Source organism: Callionymus lyra, chromosome 1 (genome assembly GCF_982586985.1).
Source record: "Callionymus lyra chromosome 1, fCalLyr1.hap1.1, whole genome shotgun sequence".
Classification (NCBI taxonomy): domain Eukaryota; kingdom Metazoa; phylum Chordata; class Actinopteri; order Syngnathiformes; family Callionymidae; genus Callionymus; species Callionymus lyra.
The window spans coordinates 7,354,245-7,380,354 of record NC_141818.1 but is presented as its reverse complement, the minus strand read 5'-3'; the positions used below and the strand labels follow the sequence as shown (position 1 = coordinate 7,380,354).

Genomic DNA, 26,110 nt, shown 5'->3' with positions numbered 1-26,110 from the left:
CAAACAACTAGCAACTTCACGGTTACTCTTATAAGTTTTTTAGCATGGAATATCGGCAAATAAAATGCATATACTCACAATTTTCTTTTCATACAGAGCGTTATTGAAACGGTTAAGTGTCTTGAGATGACTTGTGCTATAATTTGACACTTTTGATCAAATTGAATTTGATCATATTTGATTTTCAAAGGCAAAGAGAGTGTTTCAAACACAGTCATCACACAATATTGACAATAAAACACTTTATTTTTTAAGCCTTGCCTGATTGCCTTCAGGGTGGCGTTCATTTCTAACAGAGACGTGTTGATCTGGTTCGCTGATGTCATTAACTTTGTACGATTCCACAGGCCTTCATGTGCAAGGACAGCCGGATCACCTCCTCGCCCTTGCTAGCTGGAAAGATATGAGACTGTTTTTTTTCAGTTGCAGGAAACTGAACCTTTAATAAATATAAAATAACTTATTTGGAGCTTCACAAAATAATGCTTTAGTCTATGAAGATTAAAATAATTTGAAAACGATCCATATAGGACTGCAGTGTGTGATATGTTATCTGCATCTTTTCAATACATTCTGACACCGATTTAGATCCATCACTGATCAATATATCCCGAATGTTTCTACCGTTTTCCACTGCATTCAATTTGTAGAAACCCCGTCAGAAGTTTAAACGATAATAACTTTTAACCTATCAGTGCTGGTTTTCAGAATTAATGTAAAACATATCACCTTATTTTCTGGGTTTGATGTCGTCTGGAGGTACGTCGGTGACAGAGAGGTCTTCCCGATAATGCAAGCAATGCGCTCGCCAGCAGGTGACCCTTTTGTGTGTGATTATGCGTTTCTTTTGATTCCGGTTTCATGTCAAACCATTTATGTCTCCTTCGGATATGGTTGTATGTTCTACAGAAAAGAGCAACAGCTCTTTGCCCCCCAGGTCATTGCTTCCTGTGCCTTTTTGCACAACATCTGTCTGGACAACGGTGACACACTTGTGCCAGATGGTGACATTGCCATTGATAGCCTCCACCTGAATGCCTGACACAACAAGAAACATCTGGGGCGGCAACAAGAGAGACCGAATGGCTGCCCAAATGTTCAATCCGGGTCTTCCATAATGCAGATGTCGTTGTGTACGTACGTAGACGTTGATTTTGTGGCTGTATAACATTTCATTTTAGACTAGATAGACTTCACTTTAGATTAATAAGGTCTATCTAATCTTACATGTTATACAGCCTTTAAGTGTTTGTTTTATTAAATTCTTCAAAATGTTATTATGTATTAAAAATGACAACACTAATATGTGTCAATTTCTTTATTTATTGAAAAATAGAACTTAAAATGTAAAACTAGTAGTTGACAAGCTGCTTGTCAACTAGTTTTTTGAACAAATCTAAAAAGCGCTCTGTTTTGGCCTCTCTCTCCTCGTGTCTCCGTTGTTCTTTTTTTGCCTCCTCCTTCAGAAAGTCCAGCACAGGGTTTGTTGAACTGGTACCTGGACCTGGAGACCATAGCAACATAGAGATTATGATCCAGAAAATAAGATCATTTGGAAATGATCAATGGTGTACTTTTAACAAGTCTTGTTAACTGTTAAGAGAAAGTCTAAAGTCTAGTAAAATGACCAGTAGTGGCATGTGAGGTGGAAATGATGGCGGGCTGACAGAAGTAATTTCTCCCAGGATTTTATGCATATCGTCGAAGTACCGTAAGTAAGTTTAACCCCTTAATGCCTGAATTTATTTGCAATTATTTAAAAAAAATTAATTATGTGCGTTTTTGCTTTCAAGCAGAGACTAAATAAAGTGAAGATATATTTGTTTTACTGTAGAACATAAAATAGTTAAAATTGAAATTAAAAATTAAAATAAATTAAAATTGGGTATGTCGCTAATTAGCGACAACAGGCATTAGAGGATCAAAAAATAAGAAAAACACATTTCCCATTTTAGGCATGAAATTTTATTTTTTAATGCCAACATATTTCAATTGTTATCTCATTTCATCAATCTCATTTCATGACATTCAAAATACATTACAGTGGTAAGAAAACAATTTAAAAAAAGTGTTCAGACCATGAAATCAAGAATGACAGTACCAGCTTGACCGTTTCGACAGTGACTCAAGTCTTCCTTAGAAGCGTCACCTGACGTGCTGCAGACGTGTCACTAATAAGATGGTCATTTCTGGTCCCCCTCCAAACCGTGTGTTCTCTGGTGCAAGGAATCCCCAGGTGTGCATGTGCACCGAGTAAAAGCTAACACCAAGATGTCTCAATTGTGGGGTGCCTCACTCATGAAACTCCCTGAAACAATTGTTATTCTTGTTCAGGCACAAGTGAACATTGCACTTTGAGCACTTGAACACAGTCTGTCCCCGACAGTTTGGGAGTTTGCAGCGCTGCCGCGTGCTTTCAACTACCGGCCAGTGACCCACAGCATCTCCACGGACTTCCTGAGGCGGTATAGCCTTGGTTGGGCCTCTGTGTTTCTTCTTTTCAAACTCCCTTTCTAAATTTGATGAAGGACGTCCCCTCTTCTTCTTGGACAAATCCTTGACCTGCATGCATAGGGCTTGTGCAACTGATGTTCTGAATGACAGAAAATCCTTCTGCTTCTTTTTTGGGATGCTCAGGGACTCGGAATCCCGCCGATACAACAGCCAGCCGTTGACAATGACCATATCCACCAAGTGAAAAAAGAACCGATGATAATACTTTTTGGACCTAATGTGGATGTGATAATAGGCAACCAGTGCATCAAGAGCATCAACGCCACCCATGAATTTATTAAACAGGCTGATGATGCTTGGGCACTCCACAGCCATTTTCTTTATAAGCTTTCTGGGGATATATTGTTTTAAACATGATTTTCCTTTGAAAGGAACCATTTGCTCGTCAACGCAGAGCATTTGCTCTTGTGGAAGAGCCTGACATTTGGGGAGAAGTGAATCAATAAGTGGCCTTATTTTGAAAAGTCGGTCATTGCTTGGTGCCATGTTGTCGTTGAAATGGATGTGATGTTTTATTTCTTCCCACCTGTCACGGGTCATCACATCAGCCACATGTGGTAATCTGCATGCACTGGACCAATACATTCGTGGGCGAGGCAAGCGCAAAACACTCATGTAAATGACCGTGCCAATAAACTGCTCCAATTCATCTTTATCCAATTTTAGGGCACAGTTTGGTTTTTTTTGTGTGAAGTATAAATTACTCTGCTCCACAATAAAATCAAGAAGTTCAACATCGAAGAAGTCTCTGAAGTAGTCGATTGGAAGTTTTACTGCATCTGTGTCAGGAAGATCAGCCTTCAAGACTGGGACTTCTTTATGAGAGTTTCTTTTTACCGGCTTCCTCTCTACTCTCTGTCTTTTTGTTCTTGCAGGAGTAGCTACACTGGGAGGCTCATCATCATCCTCTTCAATGAAGCTTTCCTCACTGCTACTGCTGTCACCTGCTGGGGTTTTAAAAAAAATACACCATTGAAAATTGCAGACTATTCTATTTACATATATACACAACCTGCTCTCAAAGCGACCTCTTAAAATATGGATTACAATATAAGGCTTACAACACAGAAGCTGAAAGTCTGTACAATACAATATTATAGCATTATTACTGATATTTTCATCACCTTGTGCAGGTATGTATTCCTCATCACTGTCTCCACTCTCACTGAGACAGCTGTCCTCACTCTCAGCTGGTGGAACTCTGGTTTCTACAGGAGTTCGCTCGTCATAAAACATTGCTGCATTCATATTTTCCTGAGGAAAAATAAACGTCAATAATTTAATTCATAAAACATCATACATGATTACAGATTGTTACAAGAATCGTTTTTGCTATAGAAAGCGTGTGACGGCTAAAATCCATCTGAATATATTAGTGTGTACTGCGCCATTGCGCATCTGGCCATACTGATTAATTTAGCCATTATGGACGAATGTCGCGAATTCGCGACAAACCGAAAACTTGAAATATCTTAAAAAATTACGTTCAAAACTACTTTATTTTACTTTTCCTAGTTCCACAGACAAACAATAAGCAGACGTGTATTTTTTTTTTACGGTACCTTACCTCAAACAAGACGATCCTTTCGCGCTTCTAACTTTAAATGGCTTGCGCAACACCAGGAAGAAAACACGATCGTAAACCGGACGTGGTTTTAAATGTTATTGTTCCTACGAGAAACTAGTGATTGCAAAACGTTCCTATGTTCCTATCGAAGAGGCATGAACCAACATCGCGCACAATCTCTGGCGCATTCTTAATGGAAGCGGTATGTCGCGAATTCGCGACACTCGGCGTTAAGGGGTTAATAATCATAAATGAAACATACCATGTACTTTTTTTCAAGGTTCTCCGACTTTTTGGGGGCTTGTTGGGCCGTAACCTCTTGCACCGGTTTCCTGAAATAGACACAATATAAAAAGGCATAAACATACAGATTCAACAGGATAAAAGAACATAAATAAGATATTTTAAACGAATAATTTACGTCGGAAGTGTTTTGGAGGTAAACTTGGACCGAAAGTCCTGCTCGTGATTAGCAGGTAAGCTGATGCGCCTCCGTGTTTCCTCGGGCGTCTCTGTGAAATTTCCGATATTTTGTGAGCAAAGAATATAGACAAAAAACAAGGATTTAACATGAAATACACAAACGGTATAAGCTTTACCATGTTTATTCTGGATTATAGTTTATCAACATGGAATATCGGCAAAAACAATGCTATCACAAGTTTCATGAATAGTCACTAAAAGCTAAAAATTAGCATCCAGTTTTTTTAAATATTACTAACAAATTATAGACGTTAAATACTCACATTCGTGTCCCGCGATGTTTTCGCTTGCCATTATTGTCGTAATAACGCAATTCTTCTTTGGAAATCATTCATACCCCTCCATTTCCAGTGTGCCTCAGACCTCCCTCGTTTCTAAGGGCTAGCTAGCCCTTCATCTTAGCCCTTCCCCTCATCCAATGGAGAATTTAGACACCCACGCGCGAAGGGTTAATACGGAGATTTGTGTCGCAACCTAACTCCATTACTAGCAAAAGACAATACAATTTTTTCCTAAACTCCACTCAAAAATAAATATTGATTTACGAAATTTGAAAAAAAGTATTTATTTTTCTCGCCATCTCTTTATTAGTTTGCACCGTGACTGACAGGTGGACAGGATGCATCGACACCTCCTTATAAGGTGATCATCGTCTATTCATGGACAGGGGTTTATGCCAAATACTTAGTACCAGGAGCATATAATCACTTAACCATTGATTGGCATTCTCCATCAAACACATTTTATGATAAGATGCGGGTTTTCCACAGCTTTCATTAATCGGGAACAGTTTTTAATTACCATTGAGTGGAAGCAAAATATTTATTTTGTTGTTCTTGTTCATGTTATTTAATTATATTTTACCGAGCATGAAGTTATTGTGTATTATAAGTGGATGGTTTAGATCAGGGGTGTCCAAACTCGGTCCTCAAGGGCCGCAGGGTGTGCAGGTTTTTGTTCCAACCGATCAAGCATGCACATTTTAACCAATGAGGTTTCAGCTAAAACAAGCAACACCTGACTGACAATCAACTGATTACACTCCTTAGACACCTGATTGGTCAAAAAGGTGTCCTCTTGATCGGTTGGAACAAAAACCTGGACACCCTGCGGCCCTTGAGGACCGAGTTTGGACACCCCTGGTTTAGATACACATGAAACGTCATCATACCTTCTGCGTTCTCTGCTGCTGCCGGGACCTCTGGGTCGGGGCTGCTCGCTGCAGACTCCTTGTACCTTCCCTCCATATATCCAGATGCCCCTCGTGAGGAAAGGAAGGGGTCGAGGAAAGACAGGTCTGCCAAGTACCTCCATTTACTCCCTTTCGTTCCCCTTCTTCTGTTCTCTGTCTCTTTCTTCTTCTCGCTTAGGTACGTTTCCATCAAACTCTTCCACCTCTTCCTGCAGGACTCATCTGAAAGAAAAGAAGAACTCTTTTAGCACTAGTTCCAGGTCAAATCAAACGAAAATCAGCAGCGATTGATAAGACAACTTACCAGGAATCCCGACAATTTTGCTCACTTTCTTCCAGACAAGATCCTTTTTATTTTGTCCATGAGATGCATCATATAAAATCGGAAAGCAGGAAACAGTTGTGATGAGCTTAGAAGACAAGTTCCGTTCTATGTGACTGTACCCATTTTTTCCTGTATTCGAGGTTTTTTCAGTGATGGAACCACATGGTGATCCTACTTTACTACACAAGGATTTATGCAGATCCACGTCAGACTTGGAAGAATGAGGTTTTTCACAAGAAAGGCGGCTCAGTGAGTCATTCTCAGCTTCAGCACTTTTCTGACTGATTTCTGGTTTCTCTAGAGAGTCTGAAATAACCTGAGGGTTACTGGTTTCCCTCCAGTCTTCACTGTCATCAGTGTCATCTGTGTCAGAACCAGTAGAAAGCCACCTCTGATGTTCAGCCCGTAGAAATGGATCCAATGAGTTGGATGGTTCTGGTCCTCCATCATCTTCTGCTTTTGTGTGTTGAGCTGAACTGGTTGAAGACTCGTCCTCTCCCTGATGAAGCCGTGAGACTTTCTCTTCTTCCTCTTCAGTCTTTGTTGTGACAGGATTGAAAGAAAACTTGGAAACTACTTCCTCCTCATCTTCCTCTTTTATGTGTTCCTCATGGTTCAGACTCCACTCCATGGACTCTTCTTTCACTTGCAGCGGCTGAACATCTGCAATGTCACAAACAAGTACAGAAGTAAGTACCGAAAGAAGTGTAGCATCTAGGGCTGAATGATTGATATTTGCGATAAATGCAATTCATATAAGCAGAACAAGAGCGAGAACACTCAGCTTTAACCAGTCGACCAACGACCAGTTGATCAATGACGCCGATAGAAGCTAGAGGGCAGCAGTATATGACAGATGTGTGGATAAAATTCTACCAGTGTCTTAACAACATGTAGTATCAGCGCTCACAAGAGAATTCTTCAAACCTCTGTATGACCGCCAACCATCCATCCATCCATCAATCCAACATGAAACAACACACAGAGTAGTACTCATCTAATATGATGAGCTCAGATCAATGAAAGAACCATACTCACGTGTTTTCAACACGTTTACATCACAGTTCACAGGAGATGCACTTATCAGTAAGTAAGTAATTGGTATTTATAGAGCACTTTTCAAGACCAGGGTCACAAAGAGCTTAAACAATCAAAAAATACCCAATAAAATAAATACTTAAAAGGTCAAGACAACACAGAGAAAAAGAGAGACAAAAGTGTCGCAGAAAATCAAGGAAAAGCCTGCACGAATAAAAGCGACTCCTTCAGTAAACTGACTGAGTAAAGGAGTGGAGTGAAAGTATCTGGATGTTCTGTTCTATGTTAGTCTTTGTTGTTTATCTTTGACCTATGTTCTTTATCTTGTGTCATCTTGTTCTTCTTCTTTATGTTCTTATTTTATTTTTTATGTATTATTTTTTATTGTTTATGAAAAATTGCTGGCTATTGGAAAAAAACAATTTCAATAAAGTTTTACCTACCTACCTAAACTCCAGAGTGACAAGAGCAAGAATGAGCTGGAAGAAAAGGGCAGACAGTGCTTTTCTTTACTCTGCACTGAAGCTTGTGTGATTTATTATTGACAATTAAATATAAATGTTTACATCACACCTTTCATCATGTTTTTGCAGGAGTTTTTTTCAAGTATTTGCTGTTAATATATTTACAAGGCTTAAAGTTTTATATTATGTTTGTTTACAACTTTAATTAAAGTAACTAAATTAACCTTCTCAAGTTTATTTCAATGTGTGCTTAATTTATCTTAAAAATGGCTTTATAACGTCATCTGAAAAATCACAAAGAAATATATTTTACTGTTAAGTGAGTTACATTAGGGAAAAATGCATGAAAAGACGACTATGAAAAAATATTTTCATTAATCGTTAGCCCTAGTAATATCGATCAAGGTAAATTTCTTGGAGTAAAACTTAACTTAATGAAAAATTAATTAAATTCGATTTTCATGTGAATTTATTTTCTCCTGTCGGTCAACAAAACTGCTTCTAAATAAGTTTAAAACCGTGTTGGTGCTGTAGTATTAACCGCGTGTACGATCATTGTTCCGACGCTAATATAAATAAAACATATAAATAAAACCCGAAATGCATCATTTTGTAGTTCTAGCTCAAAGACAACTAGTAAAAGGATCGATCATTGAAACGACTACCCAACCACGAACCTATTTGTTCCGACTGAATTGCAGCTTTTCGGTAGATCTCCTGATCTTCGACGCTCCCGTCCATTTTGCTGTTTTTTCTTCAAATACGAACTTCCGCGCTGTGGACTTTTTTCACTTCCGCTTGTGTCACAAATGTATGTTCCTACCTCATCAGTGAATAAATGTTCCGCATTTAAATCATTAGAGTTTATTAAAAGTAAATAGAAAACGTTTTATTCTGGTTCTTTCTCTTTTTAATCACCGGACAACAAACATAAACTTATAGTTCACAAAATTAGTATTATTATTTAGTATTTTATTTTAAAATGAGTATCTTATTAAATTATGTAAATATCAGAGACGAGTTGTATATCCAACCACCTAAATTAAACAAAGGTTCTGCATTTAAACTCAGTAAAATGTTTGAGATTTATTCAGTCAAGTAAATGAATGGATTATCAACAAAATAATCTGACTGTAAGATTTTTTTTAAACTTAATTTTTAATTGAGAAATGTAACCAATTATGCATCACTTTAAAAAATAAATACACGTACAGGGAGAAAGCTGAACCATAGACGAACCTTTCTGGTCCGTGTGGATGCCAGCTTTGAGGACCATCTCCAGAACTTTACGCTGGAAACCGTCGTCAAGAAATGTTTTCATCCCCGTCGAGGAATAACACAATAATACAATTCTACACGCGTTTGAGTCTGTTTACTTCCGTTCGTCTCCCTACTTCCTATTCCGACCACGCGAGTCACATACAGTTCCGGGAATTTATTTATTGAAAATAATCTTTTAAAACGGCCCTTTTTGTTCGAAAATCTCTCTCTAGAATCATCCAAATTTGTCCAGGGGCGTTTTTAGAAGCTAAACACACAAAAGCAAAAAACTACTGGACAAATTATAAATTCCACATTATTATAGAAAACATTTAATAAATGATTTAAATCCAAGCAAATTTTAGACAATTTTAGTCCCTTTTACCTCGAATAATCGTATAGAATTAACTTGATTTTATTTTGCAACATCATCTTTACTTGGTCGGATCATAATTATGTGACACCAGCGGAAGTAAACAGACAAAGGAGCAAAGGGGGAACTGGAGAAAGGTTTAAATCAAGCTTGTTCTTCGATCCTTCTTGGATGGTTTGACTGTCACGGAGAAACAAGAAATGGACGGTCAGTGTAAAGTTATTGATGGTTCCGACCCAGTCTCACGCGCGAGTTTCGTCCAGACGTCACTGTATAGACACTGTCGCTCTATGTGTGGAATGGTTTGAGAGGTTATGTTTTGATCAGAGCTCTTCGTTGTCTTGGTGGATTATTTGACACTTATTTGCGTGATACCGTTTAGTTCAAATTATTTTGATTTTTTTTAATTATTTTTATTTAATTTCCTTTCCAAGATAAATTAAATTTTTTAAATACCAAACAATTATTCAGGATCACGTTTTGATTATAATACCAATTCGAATGTTAAAAAGCTTAAAACATATAGATTGATATAATATATCAAATCAAATATATCTTAAAGTATTATCAACAGAATATAAGATATTAAAATAATTCTAATGGAATGTTGATGTTGAATTTTTTTTTTTTACTTTAAGTACTTTTGAGTGTCGGGTTTGAATGAAAGTTCATTACAAAGGTATTACATGTTGGATTTATGTCCTTGCAGACGTTGAGCAGCTGGAGGTGAAGGAAGAACCTCAGGAGTGGAGCTCCATACGGGACCAGGAGGAACGGGAATCACCTTACTATGAAGAGGAGGAGGGAGATGTTTCCAAGTTCTCTTTCAATAGTGTGGAAGTGAAGATTGAAGAGGATGAGGAGAAACTGTCCCTTTCGCAGAGTCGTCAGAGGGAGGAGGAGGAGTCTTCAACCAATTCAACACAACACATGAAAAGAGAAGATGATGCAGATGACTCTGAGGGATCAGAATCCGGCAGCTACATAGATCCAGATGTACACTCTGACCACCAGAGGCCGCTTTCTTCGTGCTCTGACATTGACGACAGCGAAGACTGGCGGGAGAATCCAGAAGTCAGTCAGAAGAGAGACAAGGCTGATGATGACTCATTGAGCTGCTCTGGTTGTGGAAAATGTTTTTCATCCAACAAGGACCTGAATCTGCATAAATCATCGTGCAGTAAAGAGGGACGTTTTTGTTGCTCTATTTGTGCAAAAAACTTTAAGACAAAAGAAGATCTCAGTATTCATAAGAAAAGTCACACCAAGCAGAAACCATACTGTTGCTCAGAATGTTCTAAAACATTTAATCACAGATCAAATCTGATTAAACACGTTAGAATTCACACCGGACAGAAACCGTACTCTTGCTCAGAGTGTGGCAAAACATTTAGTCAGAGACCAGATCTGGAGAGACATACAAGGGTCCACACCGGCGAGAAGCCTTTCAGTTGCTCAGAATGTGGAAAATGTTACAAGCAGAAGGGACAACTGAACACTCACGTGAAAATCCACACAGGAGAGAATCTGTTCAGCTGCTCCGTATGTGACAAATGTTTTGGAGAGGAACGAGGTCTGGTGCGTCATATGAGGATTCACACGGGAGAGAAACCATTCTCTTGCTCTGAGTGCTGCAAAACATTTAATGGCCGATCAGATCTGAATAGACACATGCTAAGGCACACAGGAGAGAAACCTTTTCACTGCTCACAGTGTGACAAGTGCTTTAACCAGAGTGGAGATCTGAGAAGTCACATGCGAATCCACACAGGAGCGAAACCATTCTCTTGCTCTGTGTGTGGAAAACTGTTTAATCGGAATGGAAATCTAAAGAGTCACATGAGAATTCACACAGGAGAGAAACCGTTTCTTTGTTCAGAATGTGGTCAGCGGTTTAATCGGAGCGAACAGCTGAGGGGTCACATGACAGTTCACACGGGAGAGAAACCCTTCAGCTGCCAGCAGTGTGATAAGTGCTTTAATAGGAGCGGAGAACTGAAACGTCACATGAGAATCCACACCGGAGAGAAACCGTTTTGTTGTCCAGAATGTGGTAAAGGGTTCAAACAGAGAAGATGTATGCTAAGACACATACGAGCACACAATGTTTAGAAGATGTAGCTCACAATGTGGGAAATATTTCTTCCCATCTGATAGTAACCTCATTTGTCATCCTCTGACTCAAACCTGATGTGTAAGTGAAGATCTGAGTCCTGACCAATTCATGTTTCACATCAAATATGTTGTCTCACTGAAGCACTAGTGGTTATTTCCACAATCCAAGTTTCATTATATAACACTTCCAATAAAACAGAGTTTGAGCCTCTAAATAAACTCATTTGTATGCCCTTATTATAAGAATTTTACCACAGCTCTTCACCTGGTAGATTTGGAGTTTTACGTTCTAAAATGTATCAGAATCAGATTAAGAATTATTTTAATTGCTAGTAATTTCGAATTTTCTTTGGTACAGTAGTGCAAACATGAAATACTGTATGTTTAAAAAAAAATGTAATATTAGTAAAAGTATTATATATGGTGTTTCCCCAATTTTGAGTAATTCAATTATTACTGACCTTTAAGAAAAAACGAATGCAGATCACAGTCAATGATAATTTCACATGTTGCCAAAAGACAGATAGATATTTTTATTATTTGTTTATTTGTCATAGATGATGCTTGAATTTCTTTATGTTTTATCGTAATACAACAACTCTCAGCAGAAACCGTCACGATCAGCTCATGGGTCGTGTATCAAGACCTACTATGGTAAAGTGTTGACAATAAATATGCATTTGTTCAGAGAAAAATACCCTGCTTGCCATGAGTAATTATGGATCTTAGAATTGAGAATTGTTATTTTAAGACGTTTTAAAAAATATAACATAAAGCATAATAGACCATTAATAAAGTCAATCTAATCTAAATCACCACGATCTGTAGCCTCCACCTGATTATAAAAAATAATTTTAAAATCTAATGTAACCACAAAGTAACCAAAAAAATGAACAATTTAAAAGTAATAAAAGTGCTATAACAATAATCAAATATAACAATAAACCATGTATGTGTGTGTTAATAATTTTCTTCTTGCTAGTGCGAATCGAAACAGAATCTGAATAACGAAAGGAAGTCTTAAAACGAGATTAATTTATCAGCAATTAAGAAACAAAACGGCGGACCATTAAAACATTTTAATTCACATCATATTGATGTATTACGTTGAATATTTATATGTTCATCATGGCGGAACATTGTTTGCCCTGCGTGGTCGGAACATAAATATGTGACACAGGCGGAAGTAGGTAAATCATGATCGTTCTTCGACCAGACTTGGACGGTTGGCTGCAGATCTAGAGACAGAGTCAGAGATGGACGAACAAGACGCTCTTCTAGACACGAGAGGTTCGTCTAAAGTGTCACTTTATATGAATGAAAACACAGACCAGTCTTTTACGCGAGCGGAAGCTTCTGGTTGTTTCATCTTAGGAGATAAAAAAAAGTGTGCTCATGGTTTTAATTCTAAACACAGATTAATTCAAAGTGTCATTTGAGTTTGTTTTCTCTCATATTACGATGCGTGTGTTATTTTTGAATTGCTTGTTTTGCGCCAAGTGTATTTTAAATTGTGTTAAACTTGAAGGAAAGCACAAAATGTAGTGTAATATATTTACTTTAACGTATAACAATAATAACACGTTTGGTCCACAATGAAATTATAACCACATTTCGTGTATTTAGATAAATAGACTTTATTGATCCCTCTGGATGTTTTTTTCGGGACATTGTTTAATTTCAAGGATAACTAAAGTAACGTGTTTAACGAATATTTAACTTTTTGACCGAAATACTTTCTTATTTTTTCAATATATTTCCCTTACTAATCTTAAAATGGAAAATTACTGGTTCTAAGGCTCCACGGGTAAACATTCAATTAGTAGTTCAATTTGTCCAATAAATTCTACATCAAAATAGAGAAATACAAACAACATAAAAAAGCATTTCAATGACAATCACACTACCTACTTATTTGTCTTCAAAGATTGCAACGTATGGTAAAACTTCTTTAAATATATCCTGTATAAAGCATTATGGTCTCATTCATGAGACTTAATAATAATACTTTATAGATCAATGACGGTTTATAATCCTTCATGGCAACTAAAACAGGCATTATTATTGTCTTGTAATCACATTCTAAAAGATGTTTAAAACCAAACAAGCACAGTGTTACAGGACGGTGTTCCCACTTTATTTTAACTCTTAACATCCACCACACATTTCATAAGATTTGTGAAAAGTTTACATGAATATAAACCATCATTATGTCATCTTTAATGTTCTAAATAAACTGTTTTATAAATATGATTGCAATGCATTACTAACAGGCCTTATTAAAAACTATTATCCAATATATTTATAAAGCGTTGTTAAGTGTTATATGTTGTTATTAGACATTTTCTCCCCTTAAATCTTTCGTTGTGTTTGAGTTGCCAGGGAGAATATCAATATCAGTAAAATGAATAAACTTTGTCTGTAAATGATGGAACGCTGGTCAAGTAGAACGTTTAAATATATGCATGCAGATAAAACTGCTGTTGAATAAGAGCAAAGAAGTTGGTGTTATGAAGGTCGGTATCATAGGAAAGCATGATAATAAAATGTTTAGTACAGGAAGGGCAGGAACAAGTTGTGAGATCTCTTCAGACAGGATGTTACAGTGGAGGGAACTGAGTGAAAAAAGACGACCAGATTTCTGGCTGGTGCGACTACATATGTTGGTTCCGTAGCAGAAATGCTTTAAGATTGCCAAATCGGATGTTGATCTGTGCGCGTAGTAGTGAAAAGACATGTTTTGGAGCTGGAAGCTTGTGCTGAACTTTAAAAGATAGGTTTAAGACATACAAACATTTTTTTTTTAAATAAGTTTGGAGATTGCATTATATTGTCTAATGGTTTTAAAGTTGGTTACTTGGAATCATCTAACAGAAGTTTGTAAAGGTGATGGAACTGTTCCTTCAGAGAGTAACTGATTAGTGGTTAATGTATTATTGGGGGAATTAACATAAATGCTAAAAATCACTGCTGTAATTATTGTATTATATATTCAAACACAGTGCAAAAAAACATTATTCAACAGAAATAAGAAACTATCATTGTAACTTTGAAATTCAAGAAACTTTAACTTTTTAAACGTTGAACTTGTATTTCTGACTTTTCTTATTGTAAACACAGTTCTTTAAAAACCCACTTTGAGTGTTTGGATCTTCTTGTGTCCCTGCAGACGTCCGGCAGCTGCAGGTGAAAGAAGAGCCTCTGGAGTGGAGCTCAAGTCCAGACCAGAACGAACCAGAAGCTCCAGACACTGAAGAAGAAGAAGAAGAAGAAGAGGAGGAGAATGATGCAAATAAATTCTTCTTTCATAGTGTTGTAGTGAAGATTGAAGAGGAAGAAGAGAAACTGTCACAGCTTCATCATACAGAGGAGGAGTCTCCAACCAGCAGTTCAACTCGACACATAAAAACGGAAGATGATGGAGACGACAGTACAGAACCAGAATCATCCAGCAACTCTGATCCAGATGTTCACTTTGACCTCCAGAGGTCACTTTCTTCGTGCTCTGACATTGACGACAGTGAAGACTGGCAGGAGAATCCAGAAGTCAGTCAGAAGAGAGACAAGGCTGATGATGACTCATTGAGATGCTCTGGTTGTGGAAAATCTTTTTCATCAAAGACTGACCTGAATCTGCATAAATCCTTGTGCAGTGAAGAAGGAACTTTGTGTTGCTCTATTTGTGCAAAAACCTTTAAAACAAAAGAAGATCTCAGTATTCATCAGAAAAGTCACACTCAGCAGAAACTTTTCTCTTGCTTAGAATGTTCTAAAACATTTAAACATCAATCAAATCTAAGTAGACATGTAAGAATTCACACCGGGCTGAAACCGTACCCTTGCTCCGAGTGTGGCAAAACGTTTAGTCAGCGACCACATCTGGAGAGACATGTAAGAGTTCACACCGGAGAGAAGCCTTTCAGTTGCTCAGAATGTGGGAAATGTTACAAGCAGAAGGGACAACTGAACACTCACGTGAAAATCCACACAGGAGAGAATCTGTTCAGCTGCTCGGTCTGTGACAAATGTTTTGGAGAGGAACGAGGTCTGGTGCGTCATATGAGGATTCACACGGGAGAGAAACCATTCTCTTGCTCTGAGTGCTGCAAAACATTTAATGGACGATCAGACCTGAATAGACACATGTTAAGGCACACAGGAGAGAAACCTTTTCACTGCCCACAGTGTGACAAGTGCTTTAACCAGAGTGGAGATCTGAGAAGTCACATGAGAGTTCACACGGGAGCGAAACCATTCTCTTGCTCGGTATGTGGAAAACGTTTTAATTGGAATCAGGCTTTGAAGAGTCACATGAGAATTCACACAGGAGAGAAACCATACCTTTGTTCGGAATGTGGTCAACAGTTTAATCAAAGCGGACAGCTGAAAAGTCACATGACTGTTCACACTGGGGAGAAACCGTTCTGTTGCAAACACTGTGATAAGTGCTTTAATAGGAGTGCAGAGCTTAAAAGCCACATGGGAATTCACACAGGAGAGAAACCGTTCAGTTGCTCAGTATGTGGTAAAGGGTTTAAACAGAGAAGATCTATGGTTAGACATGTGAGAACTCACACTGTATAGAAACCATTGAAAACCATGTTGATTCAAGCTGAAGTAACCGGGGCCTCACGTACATAGAAGTTTGTGGATTTTCTAAAAAAAAGAAAGGTCGCACACTCGTATCCGGAAAATTGGGCAAATACAAAAATATTCGGATGTATGAATCTGGTATGCACACAAATTAAAGCACTTCCTTCGTTCCTCTCAATAAACATAGAATTCATCGCAGACTTGTTCGTCCCTTTACAAGCCCTAATTAAATTTTTTAATTAACCAGAGTTCGTGATTTTTCTCTCCGATCAGAACATATTAAACCATGAATTTTAACTGGATTAACAGTTTATATTCTTTCATTTAAACATTTCTGACATGGATCACATACTTAAATTTAACTTAGTGCAGACGAACTCTTGTGTCAATGTTTATATTTTACATAAACCGTTATTAACGCGAATACTTTGTTTACAGAGACAATCAGGGCCTATTTGAAACATCTTAAAGCGCTGAGTAGTGATACTGTTGTGAAGATGGTCTGATCGTCTGAGCTTCATATGAATGTGTGGCACAGCTGCACAACACACATGCAAATTCTTGTTACACTTATAAAATAAAAGCGCTTTAATTACAAATTAACAAATCATGTGACAGTGTATTTATACAAGTGTTTTTCAGGGAGATCACTTCGATCACGTGATCACATGAGGGAAACTTAAGCTGCTTTCATTATGCGGAGACAATCAATCAGCTTTGATCAATCTGACGTGATGTTGTTTCACAAGAACGTCTGTGACTCTCGTAAAGATAGATTTTGTTTGTTATATTATAAAAACAACCTCATAATTCCTTTACATTTTTCTGAATTGCGTGAAATAGCGGAATAAAATATTCAGTATAAAATCGATCAATGTTGTCTTAAATACAATCCTTCAGTTTTGTGAATGAATATCCAAACTTGTGTGTGTGTGTTAATTTTTGATCAATATTGACCGTTGACGAAACTCTGATGTGAACATCTCAACATAGACAGAGTAGTGAGGCTGACATGCATCTGAGCAGTAAATAAGGACGTACTTGACCTACAAACGTGTCAGGAAGTCCGACCCTTTGAAGGCTCTTTTCATTATTGAAAAATATAGACTTTTACTTGGAAAGTATGTTTTTAGTTAGTAAATGAGGCCCCAGGTGAAAACTGAATTCCGTTGCAGGGCCGATCAACCTGCATGCAAATAGTAGGTCAACCCTTTCGTAATGGTGATCCCAGATTGGTTATTTTCAAGCAGCAAATAGAAGCCAAGCCACCAGAAGACATTCTTTGGTTTGTAAAAAAAGGTCTACAGTGCATGTAAAATAATCAAGGGAATCAAAAAGGTTTTGTGAAATAATAAACAAATATGTGTTTTGGATGCTTTGTAAAATATCTGTATTTGTGCTCTATTTCTTTCTTATTTCAGGTGGACTTGATGGAACATTTGACCGATAAAGTTTATCTGTATGTTGATGTGTTTACTATAGTGTTGTTGATTTATAATCGCTTCTGTTACTCATCACAGACTATCAAAATAAAATCTCCTCGGTCAAAGTGAGTTGTGTCACACGATTAAATAATCTCTGAAATAGCCAAAACCGAACTGCTTCATTTGTACTTTTCTCTCAAGTTTTAGAATCAGTAACGTTTAAGTTTTTTACTTTACTTCTCTGTTTTCACTTCACTCGACCCAGGATGAATTCCACTCTAAAATAGGTTGTCCTGTTTGATCTCTGTTGATTATCTTGATAAATAAGGGGAAGGAAAACTAGAAAAGGAAAATCCGAGTTATATTTATTCAAACCCAACCAAATTTCTGACTTGTATAATAAGATAATGAAACATGTTGTTGGTGTAGCTGATAAACGAATACCTATCAGAGTTAATGATGAATTGGCATGGAATGAAACCAGCAGAGAAAATGGCTAAGTCTCTTCAACAGATATTTATCATACAGGTTTACTGGTCCTTCGTAAGGTCATGGCTTTATCAAATGTTACATGAATTAAATGAGAGGGTGAAGCTTCCATCAGACAGAAGAGACGATTGGGATGCGAAGGGACTCTATAGTGAAGTATTAGCAATAAAATAATATTTCTGGACAAATATATAGTTACGGTTGAAGAGGTCGTGAAATACTATTTCATCTAAAAAATGTCACGAATATTCTCTGTTAAATTGCCTCAACACGATACGATGCGCATTGTAAACTTTGTTCTTCTTTTAAAAAGATAATAATACATAAAAAGCTAAACAATTGGGTCTAATTTCATACCAAATAATCATTAAAACATCGGACAAAATACAAGGTTTTTTTTTAAAAACACATCGATTGTATACTATTTAAATCCCTCATACAACGTGACGGCGGAATATTATTTCCTCTGACGCGGTCGGACCATAAATGTGTGACACAAGCGGAAGTAAACACTTCAAGAGTGTGTTTTCGATCAGCCTCGATGGTTCAGCAACTCTAAAGCAACAAGAAAAAATGGATCATGGCAAAGTTCTGGACAAAAAAGGTTCGTCCGAGCATAATTTCGTGATGAATAAACACACAAACTAGTCACTTATGTCACAGTTGAGTTTCTGGTTCTGGTAATGGAGAGAAAAACAAGTATTATATTGAAACACAATTAATTGAACCTGAATTCAGAGTCTTCAATGTAGGTTAAGTCTGTTAACTATTGTTTAATTTTGCAATTAATTATTTTGGATTCTTTATCCCAAGTGTGTTAAATTGCTTTAAAATTGAGGGGAAGCAGAACTTGTAGTGTATCAAATTTACCTTTGCATTTAGCACATTATAACGACATTTATAAAAAATCAATACACATGGTTTATTATGTTTTTAAAAAACAAAATGTTACTTGCCGATATGACTATATTATTACATTCTTCTTGCGTGTACTAGGCTGCTGTTGGACAAATGATTGACTCTTTGATTAATATTCCTGCCTTGGTTCGGTTTTCTAATATTTTTTTGTGTGTCATCTTATTATATTATTTATTCTGTACTTACTCCACAAAAAAAAATCACATTTTGTGTTTATAACACTGGCAATAGAAGTGTCTTATTCTTTATTGGGACAATTTTCTTAGTTAATCCCAGAATGGGAAAGAAGAGTAGAAGCAGTATTTGTTACAAACGAACATACAGAACATTAGTTGAAAATCAACAGACCAGCTAAAAAATGTTACCTGTGTGTGTGTTGCACATTATTCTGTTCTAAACTCTATATTTTGATAGCAATATCCTTTATTAAACAAGTTGTAAGAAGATCAAATCGAAATTAAAGAAATGTTTTGTATTTCTGTGGTCATTAATTTTAATGCTAGTTTAGAAAAACTGCTTGTACCTTCGCTATCATGTTTGTATCGTTGCAGTTGTCCAGCAGCTGCAGTCGAAGGAGGAATCTCTGGAGTCGAGCTCCAGTCTGGACCAAGAGGAACCAGAACCTCCAAACATTAAAGAGGAAGAGGAGGAAGAGGTTCCAGAATTTTCCTTCACTAAAGTAGTAGTGAAGATTGAAGAGGAAGAAGAGAAACTGTCACTTTCATCAGAGTCTCATCAGAGAAATGCAGGGTCTCCAACCATTAGTTTAATTCAACACGTGAAAACAGAAGAAGATGGATTCGACAGTGGAGGAGAAGAACCAGCCAGCTCAGTGTCAGAACTACACTCTGACCACCAGAGGCCGCTCTCTTCTGAATCCGACACTGATGACAGTGAAGACCAGAGTGAAAGCAGCAACACTCGGTTGTGTTCCAACTCTATGGAGAATCCAGAAGTCAGACATAAGAAAGATGAAACTGATGAAGACTCAACGATCTGTCTCTTATGTGGGACATGTTTTTCATCGAAGTCTGACCTGAATCTTCATGAATTATCATGCAGAAGAGAAGGATCTATTCGTTGCTCCACTTGTGCAGATATATTCAAGACAAAAGAAGATCTCATTGTTCATCAAAAAAGTCATAAGGGACAGAAACCGTTCTCTTGCTCAGAGTGCTCCAAGAAATATAAATATCAGTCTAGTTTGCTTAAACATGTTAAAATGCACTTTGGACAGAAACGTTTTTCTTGCTCACAATGCACTAAAAGTTTTAATCGCCGACAACATCTGGATAGCCATATAAGGGTCCACACAGGAGAGAAGCCTTTCAGTTGCTCAGAATGTGGGAAATGTTACAAGCAGAAGGGACAACTGAACACTCACGTGAAAATCCACACAGGAGAGAATCTGTTCAGCTGCTCGGTCTGTGACAAATGTTTTGGGGAGGAACGAGGTCTGGTGCGTCATATGAGGATTCACACTGGAGAGAAACCATTCTCTTGCTCTGAGTGCTGCAAAACATTTTATGGGCGATCAGACCTGAATAGACACATGTTAAGGCACACAGGAGAGAAACCCTTTCATTGCCCACAGTGTGATAAATGCTTTAACCAGAGTGGAGATCTGAGAAGTCACATGAGAATCCACACAGGAGCGAAACCATTCTCTTGCTCTGTGTGTGGAAAAATGTTTAATTGGAATCAAAATTTGAAGAGTCACATGAGAATTCACACAGGAGAGAAACCATACCTTTGTTCAGACTGTGGTCAACAATTTAATCGGAGCAAACAGCTCCGGAGTCACATGACTGTTCACACAGGAGAGAAACCGTTCTGTTGCCAGCAGTGTGATAAATGCTTTAAAAAGAGCAGAGATTTGAAAAGTCACATCGGAATCCACACCGGTGAGAAACCGTTCAGTTGTCCAGAATGTGGTAAGGGTTTCAAACAGAGAAGATGTATGCTAAGACACAAACGAACACACTCTGTTCAGAAAGTATTGCTCTAAATAAGGACCATAGTAATAACCTGACCCAAAATATCGAGTCTGAATTGAGTGAACACATCAGTCCTCGTCTTTTAAAGTGAATCTAGTCCGTCAACTTCTCTTGAAAAGTGAGTGAACAGAGACAGAAATGACACAAAAAAATGTTTAATCAAACAAACAAGGTTTGGTGAAAATAATTGTTTCCACATCACTCATCGACTCTACATTTTATATTCCAAATAAAAGATGTAATAAATTCAGATTTTCCAGTGCGGTGTGAATTAATTGTAAATTAATTTAACTTCAAATGTTGTAATGTAAAAAGGCATTTAGGGTGCAGGAATAAGTAGGTTTTACATGAATTAAAAATAAGACGGTGAAGCAGAGAGAAGGAGAGGAAAAGTATGGTGGAGGTATTATATGATTATTATATATGAAACTGGATACTTCTGGAGAAAATCTCCAGAAATAAAAAAGTGACAGTCGATGTTTGCAGAGTTTATATTATTATGAGAGAGCACGAGCAAATAAAAACAGAAAATAATGTTGTTGATGGAGAAAGTTTTCCTCCTCTCGAGTGTGACTCCTAACGGAATCCAATACACTACTGCTGTGAGCGGAACCAGAACGGGACAAATCATAAATATCAGTAAATTCCGAAAATATTTAAATAAATATGACAACTAATGGAATGACTGAGAGTATTTCACCACAACAGGTCAATTTCTTAATATTGGATGATCACGAAATGTCTTGTGAAATCTAACGGCGGAACAACGTTCATTGACGCGATCGGAACATAACGATGTGACACAAGCGGAAGTGGATAAATCAAACTCAGCCTCGGTAGGTTCAGCAGCGATCGAGAAACAGAAGTGATGGACGATCAAGGCAAAGTATTGGATATAAGAGGTTTGTTCGAGCGTCGCTTCGTATCAACTAACACACAAAGATAGTGTTTTACATCAAAGCGGAAGTATATTTGCGTCATCCATGGAGAATAATGTGTTGTTAAATCTTAACTGTTGTTTAACAAAAGACTATTGAGAAACTTATTTATCGCCTAGTTTATTACGATTGCGTTAAAATGCATAAAAACAAGACCGAAAACAATGTTAAATATCACATCGGACCATCTCTGGTGGAGCTCTAGAGGTACTTCGATGTAAATAGCTATGAATTATCATAGTGTTTAATGTGTAAATGAAAGGAGAGCTTCGAAGTGGTTCAACTTAACAGTAGCATTTCATTTTTTAAACCAGTTTTAGGGATGAAAAGACGAGGATGTAAGATGAGTGTGTGTGGAAGTGTTTGAAAGGAGAAGTCAGTTTTCTAAAAACAAGGCTTGGAAAAAAGGCTTACAATGTGAAACATGTCAGTTGATTTGGTTTATTGGAAATATTTCCCTTTGGATCAATTTTTAAAATGTAATTCTGTGCTGTTAAATAGTCATAATAGACCCTTAGAAACCTGAATGGCAGCTGTGATTGTTACTTTATTTTTGATACATTTAAAAAAGAGTGATTGCATTAGTTTTGACAGTTTAGCAGAATGCACATTAATACAGTACATTATTAAAGTACGGGGGAACCAAAAAAGAGATTGTCTAAATGTGAGTGGGTTCTGAAGATTTTATTTCCAGGGGGAACATAGTCAAGGTTGGATTCTTTACTGTAGCTTTAAAATATTACAGGAAACGCTTAATATAATATAAAATAATGATGAAATATCTAAATTAAGGTGTTCTATGTTGTAAAATTAACAAAACATAAACCAAATATTCATTATTTTCTTAATAACGTGTCCTTGTGAAATTCAAATGATAGCCAGAGCGCAGAAATGTGAAACTTTACCCTTGAAAAGTATCCACTTTAAATGTTCAGGCCTTAATACCGAGATGTGTGTCTTTGCAGACCTTCAGCACCTGCAGGTGAAAGAAGAGCCTCAAGAATGGAGCTCCAGTCTGGACGAAGAGGAATATAAACCGCCACACGCTAACGAGGAAGCCGAGGAGGATGTTTCCAAGTTCTCCTTCAATTGTGTTGTAGTGAAGATTGAAGAGGAAGAAGAGAAACTGTCAGTGTCACAGCTTCGCCAAAGAGATGATGAGTCTCCAACCGGTTCTTCTCAACACGTAAAGACAGAAGAGGATGTAGATGACTCTGGAGGACCAGGACCAGCCAACTACTTTGTTCCAACTTTACACTCTAACCACCAGAGGCCGCTCTCTTCTGGATCTGACACTGATGACAGTGAAGACCAGAGAGATGACAGCAACACTCGGTTGTGTTCAAATTCTATAGAGAAACCAGAAGTCAGTCAGAAGAGAGATGAAGCTGATCCTAACCTATTGAGCTGCCCTGGATGTGGAAAGTCTTTTTCATCCAAATCTGACCTGAATCTGCATAAATCATTGTGCAGTAAAAAGGGATCTTTGTGTTGCTCTATTTGTGCAAAAACCTTCAAGACAAAAGAAGATCTCAATGTTCATAAGAAAAGTCACACTAAGCAGAAACTGTACTCTTGCTCAGAATGCTCTAAGTCATTCAAATATCGATCCAATCTTATTAAACATGGTAGAATTCACACCGGACAGAAACCGTACTCTTGCTCAGATTGCGGTAAGAGTTTTAGTCAGCGACCGCATCTTGATAGACACAGAAGGGTCCACACCGGCGAGAAGCCTTTCAGTTGCTCAGAATGTGGAAAATGTTACAAGCAGAAGGGACAACTGAACACTCACGTGAAAATCCACACAGGAGAGAATCTTTTCAGCTGCTCGGTCTGTGACAAATGTTTTGGGGAGGAACGAGGTCTGGTGCGTCATATGAGGATTCACACGGGAGAGAAACCATTCTCTTGCTCTGAGTGCTGCAAAACATTTAATGGACGATCAGACCTGAATAGACACATGTTAAGGCACACAGGAGAGAAACCGTTTCATTGCCCACAGTGTGACAAGTGCTTTAACCAGAGTGGAGATCTGAGAAGTCACATGAGAGTTCACACGGGAGCAAAACCTTTCTCTTGCTCTTTTTGTGGTAGAATGTTTAATCGAAATCAAAATCTGAAGAGTCACATGAGAATTCACACAGGAGAGAAACCATTTCTTTGTTCAGAATGTGGTCAGCAGTTTAATCGGAGCGAGCAGCTTAAGAGTCACATGACTGTTCACACAGGAGAGAAACCATTCTGTTGCCAGCAATGTGACAAGTGCTTCAAAAAGAATGCAGAGCTAAAAAGCCATATGGGAATTCACACAGGTGAGAAACCGTTTGGTTGTCCAGAATGTGGTAAAGGATTCAAACAGAGAAGATGTATGCTGAGACATTTGAGAACACACTCTGTTTTGTAACTGTTACAATGTGGAAAACCTTTTTACAGAGGTGGTTTTAACCAAATTTGTCAAGGATTAATAAAGTTTATCCATCTATTATCTTTAAGATAATTAAAAAAGGTATTTATTTTGCTTTAGTTTTAAACTCAAAGTTGCATTTTGCCATTTTACCTGATATTTATAAAGAAGAAAAGAGGCTTATTCTTTGTTCAACATTTCTCCAGTCACGTGTGTGTGTGCTTCATTGATTTATAATACTAAAAATATCTTATTTTCATTGACCTCAGCAATAAGGTAGTATTTTCTATTTGGGGTCCTTTTGAGGTAAGCAGGTTGTGACCTGTTTCTTGCTAATTGCAGGTGGACTTTATGGAATGTTACACATATAAAATATATTTATATAGCAATGTGTTTATTATTGTGTTGTTTCTTTATTATTATTTCTTTAAGTATTGTGATCACTCACTCAAAAATATAAAATGTCATCTCTCTTATTGCCGCGTGATTTACTTGCCATTATCACCAATTGTTCAAACTTAACAGCTATTCTTTCAATTTTACAAAACTGTCTCTGTCTCATCTTGATTTTACCAGATCATTCAGTACAGAATTTTATAAATACCACATTAAGACAAGAACTGTAATTTCTGCATTTGTTCGCCTAATCTTCCTGATCAAGGAATGAAAACACAAAACAAATCCTGATAATGTTGGATTTACACTAATTCAGAAAACTTTCTTTGTTTTTTTCTGCAAAAAATGCAATATAAAAATGTAAATCAGGGCGAAATCATGTACACAAGAGGTCTTTTTGAAAGTCTTTTGTTTTAAATAAACCCACAAACATATTTTAACAGCATGAGGTTTTTTAAATAGTCACATACCTTGTCATTTCTCTATAGGTGGGATCAGAAGCAATTATCTATTAGTTATTATGAGCTGTGTTCACTTTTTGTTTAATCATGGTTCTCATCTACAGTATAAAGTAGACACCTGTTCGACTTGTTGCTGTTGTTTAGTTTAATTGGTGACCCAATTTAAATGACTTACACAAAGACAATAACTCTGGATCTACTCCTATTATTTTTCAAAATATATCTTATGTTAAGTAAATTTTGGATGTGTTCACAAAATTCTAGTTTACAAATAAGTTCAATTGAAAAAGTAATTGTACATCAGTTAACAAAAGTATTTTTTCAAGATTTTCAGCTGCTTTCTAATAGGCTAAAGTCTTAAAGGAACAAATGGATCAGGATAAGAGTCTTCCAGGATGACTTTGTTTTAGGCTATACTAAAAACATCTAATGCTTCTAATCTGGAGAAAAGATTCTTCCCCAAGTGGAGTTTTAGTATCACAAGTCTTCCTCTCAGTCAATACAAAAAGAAATTGTGGCCTGACCTGTGATGAACCTACTTAAATGTCCTGATTTAAATAGCATTATTGTCTTGCTAAGCTTTATGTATTCAGTGATTCATTAAAAGCTTTCATCTCAAAATATGATGAATTTATGAGAAATAAAAAATACAAACTTTATTTCAACTCACAACTTGCAATGTGTTTTAATAAGGGATGGCACGGGAGGGTGGTTGGCTTGGGGCGTGGATGTTGCTGGTTAAATCTCAGCCTTGTGCAGAGCTAGATTCTGAGTTTTTCCTTGAAGGCTGTAGCACAGCAACCACATTTCAAACATCAACTACTGTTAACATTCATTTCTCTTAAGGACCTGGTGCAACCTTAAAGAGGGTGAAAACACTGGAGGTAAACAACATGGCCAACCAGCACACTGAAGCTACCCAACGGGATGTTTTCAGTCCAGACAATAAGACAGTTAACTTTTCTGGATGCTGCAGCCCAAGAAATCCCGAGTTAGAGGAGGAAGCAGAACGCCATCTGACGCTGTTAGTTCTTCTGCAGAAAAGAGGTTTGTATTTCAAATCACAAAAGCAAATTTATTAACACAGTATTCAGGAAAGTTAACTTCTGATGATGTGTCACCGCAATAGTAATCCTCCGTGCCTCAGTGTTCCACC

General features: G+C 37.2%; 5 protein-coding genes across 8 annotated transcripts; 4 read left to right on the top strand and 1 right to left on the bottom strand.

Moving 5' to 3' along the window:
- Positions 1 to 1,513: 1,513 nt before the first annotated feature.
- LOC148087737 (uncharacterized) lies at positions 1,514 to 8,951 on the bottom strand. Of its 4 annotated transcripts, none has more exons than XM_087790326.1 (7): positions 8,823 to 8,951; positions 6,061 to 6,744; positions 5,736 to 5,978; positions 4,503 to 4,593; positions 4,344 to 4,413; positions 3,639 to 3,768; positions 1,514 to 3,461 (listed from the first exon to the last, which is right to left on the bottom strand). In XM_087790326.1, the coding sequence occupies exons 1-7, from the start codon at positions 8,902 to 8,904 to the stop codon at positions 2,293 to 2,295; spliced, it is 2,469 nt and encodes an 822-aa protein (XP_087646452.1). In that variant the 5' UTR covers positions 8,905 to 8,951; the 3' UTR covers positions 1,514 to 2,292. The 4 variants fall into 4 exon arrangements, with proteins under 4 accessions (XP_087646452.1, XP_087646454.1, XP_087646455.1 ...); XM_087790328.1 differs by having other exon boundaries at positions 1,514 to 3,458; XM_087790329.1 differs by lacking the exon at positions 8,823 to 8,951 and adding an exon at positions 8,261 to 8,332.
- Positions 8,952 to 9,314: 363 nt separating this feature from the next.
- On the top strand, positions 9,315 to 11,500 carry LOC148087736 (uncharacterized). Its single transcript, XM_087790359.1, has 2 exons — positions 9,315 to 9,423; positions 9,926 to 11,500. Exons 1-2 carry the CDS (start codon positions 9,417 to 9,419, stop codon positions 11,326 to 11,328), a joined length of 1,410 nt encoding a protein of 469 aa, XP_087646485.1. The 5' UTR covers positions 9,315 to 9,416; the 3' UTR covers positions 11,329 to 11,500.
- A 1,052-nt stretch (positions 11,501 to 12,552) lies between these two features.
- Positions 12,553 to 17,457, top strand: LOC148087735 (uncharacterized). Its single transcript, XM_087790354.1, has 2 exons — positions 12,553 to 12,621; positions 14,501 to 17,457. Exons 1-2 carry the CDS (start codon positions 12,588 to 12,590, stop codon positions 15,913 to 15,915), a joined length of 1,449 nt encoding a protein of 482 aa, XP_087646480.1. The 5' UTR covers positions 12,553 to 12,587; the 3' UTR covers positions 15,916 to 17,457.
- Positions 17,458 to 18,342: 885 nt separating this feature from the next.
- On the top strand, positions 18,343 to 21,137 carry LOC148087734 (uncharacterized). The gene is made up of 2 exons (XM_087790350.1): positions 18,343 to 18,441; positions 19,307 to 21,137. The coding sequence occupies exons 1-2, from the start codon at positions 18,411 to 18,413 to the stop codon at positions 20,761 to 20,763; spliced, it is 1,488 nt and encodes a 495-aa protein (XP_087646476.1). The 5' UTR covers positions 18,343 to 18,410; the 3' UTR covers positions 20,764 to 21,137.
- Positions 21,138 to 21,573: 436 nt separating this feature from the next.
- On the top strand, positions 21,574 to 26,054 carry LOC148087733 (uncharacterized). Its single transcript, XM_087790346.1, has 3 exons — positions 21,574 to 21,654; positions 22,656 to 24,005; positions 25,801 to 26,054. The coding sequence occupies exons 1-3, from the start codon at positions 21,621 to 21,623 to the stop codon at positions 26,034 to 26,036; spliced, it is 1,620 nt and encodes a 539-aa protein (XP_087646472.1). The 5' UTR covers positions 21,574 to 21,620; the 3' UTR covers positions 26,037 to 26,054.
- Positions 26,055 to 26,110: the final 56 nt, after the last annotated feature.

Coding starts and splice junctions, on each gene's coding strand:
- LOC148087737 (XM_087790326.1), bottom strand. CDS start 8,904: ATGAAAACATTTCTTGACGACGGTTTCCAGCGTAAAGTTCTGGAGATG. Junction 5,979..6,060: donor CAAAATTGTCGGGATTCCTG/GTAAGTTGTCTT, acceptor CTTTTCTTTCAG/ATGAGTCCTGCAGGAAGAGG. Junction 3,769..4,343: donor ACCTTGAAAAAAAGTACATG/GTATGTTTCATT, acceptor ATTTTTCCTCAG/GAAAATATGAATGCAGCAAT.
- LOC148087735 (XM_087790354.1), top strand. CDS start 12,588: ATGGACGAACAAGACGCTCTTCTAGACACGAGAG. Junction 12,622..14,500: donor CGCTCTTCTAGACACGAGAG/GTTCGTCTAAAG, acceptor GTGTCCCTGCAG/ACGTCCGGCAGCTGCAGGTG.
- LOC148087734 (XM_087790350.1), top strand. CDS start 18,411: ATGGATCATGGCAAAGTTCTGGACAAAAAAG. Junction 18,442..19,306: donor CAAAGTTCTGGACAAAAAAG/GTTCGTCCGAGC, acceptor GTATCGTTGCAG/TTGTCCAGCAGCTGCAGTCG.
- LOC148087733 (XM_087790346.1), top strand. CDS start 21,621: ATGGACGATCAAGGCAAAGTATTGGATATAAGAG. Junction 21,655..22,655: donor CAAAGTATTGGATATAAGAG/GTTTGTTCGAGC, acceptor GTGTCTTTGCAG/ACCTTCAGCACCTGCAGGTG. Junction 24,006..25,800: donor CCATATGGGAATTCACACAG/GTGAGAAACCGT, acceptor ATTTCTCTTAAG/GACCTGGTGCAACCTTAAAG.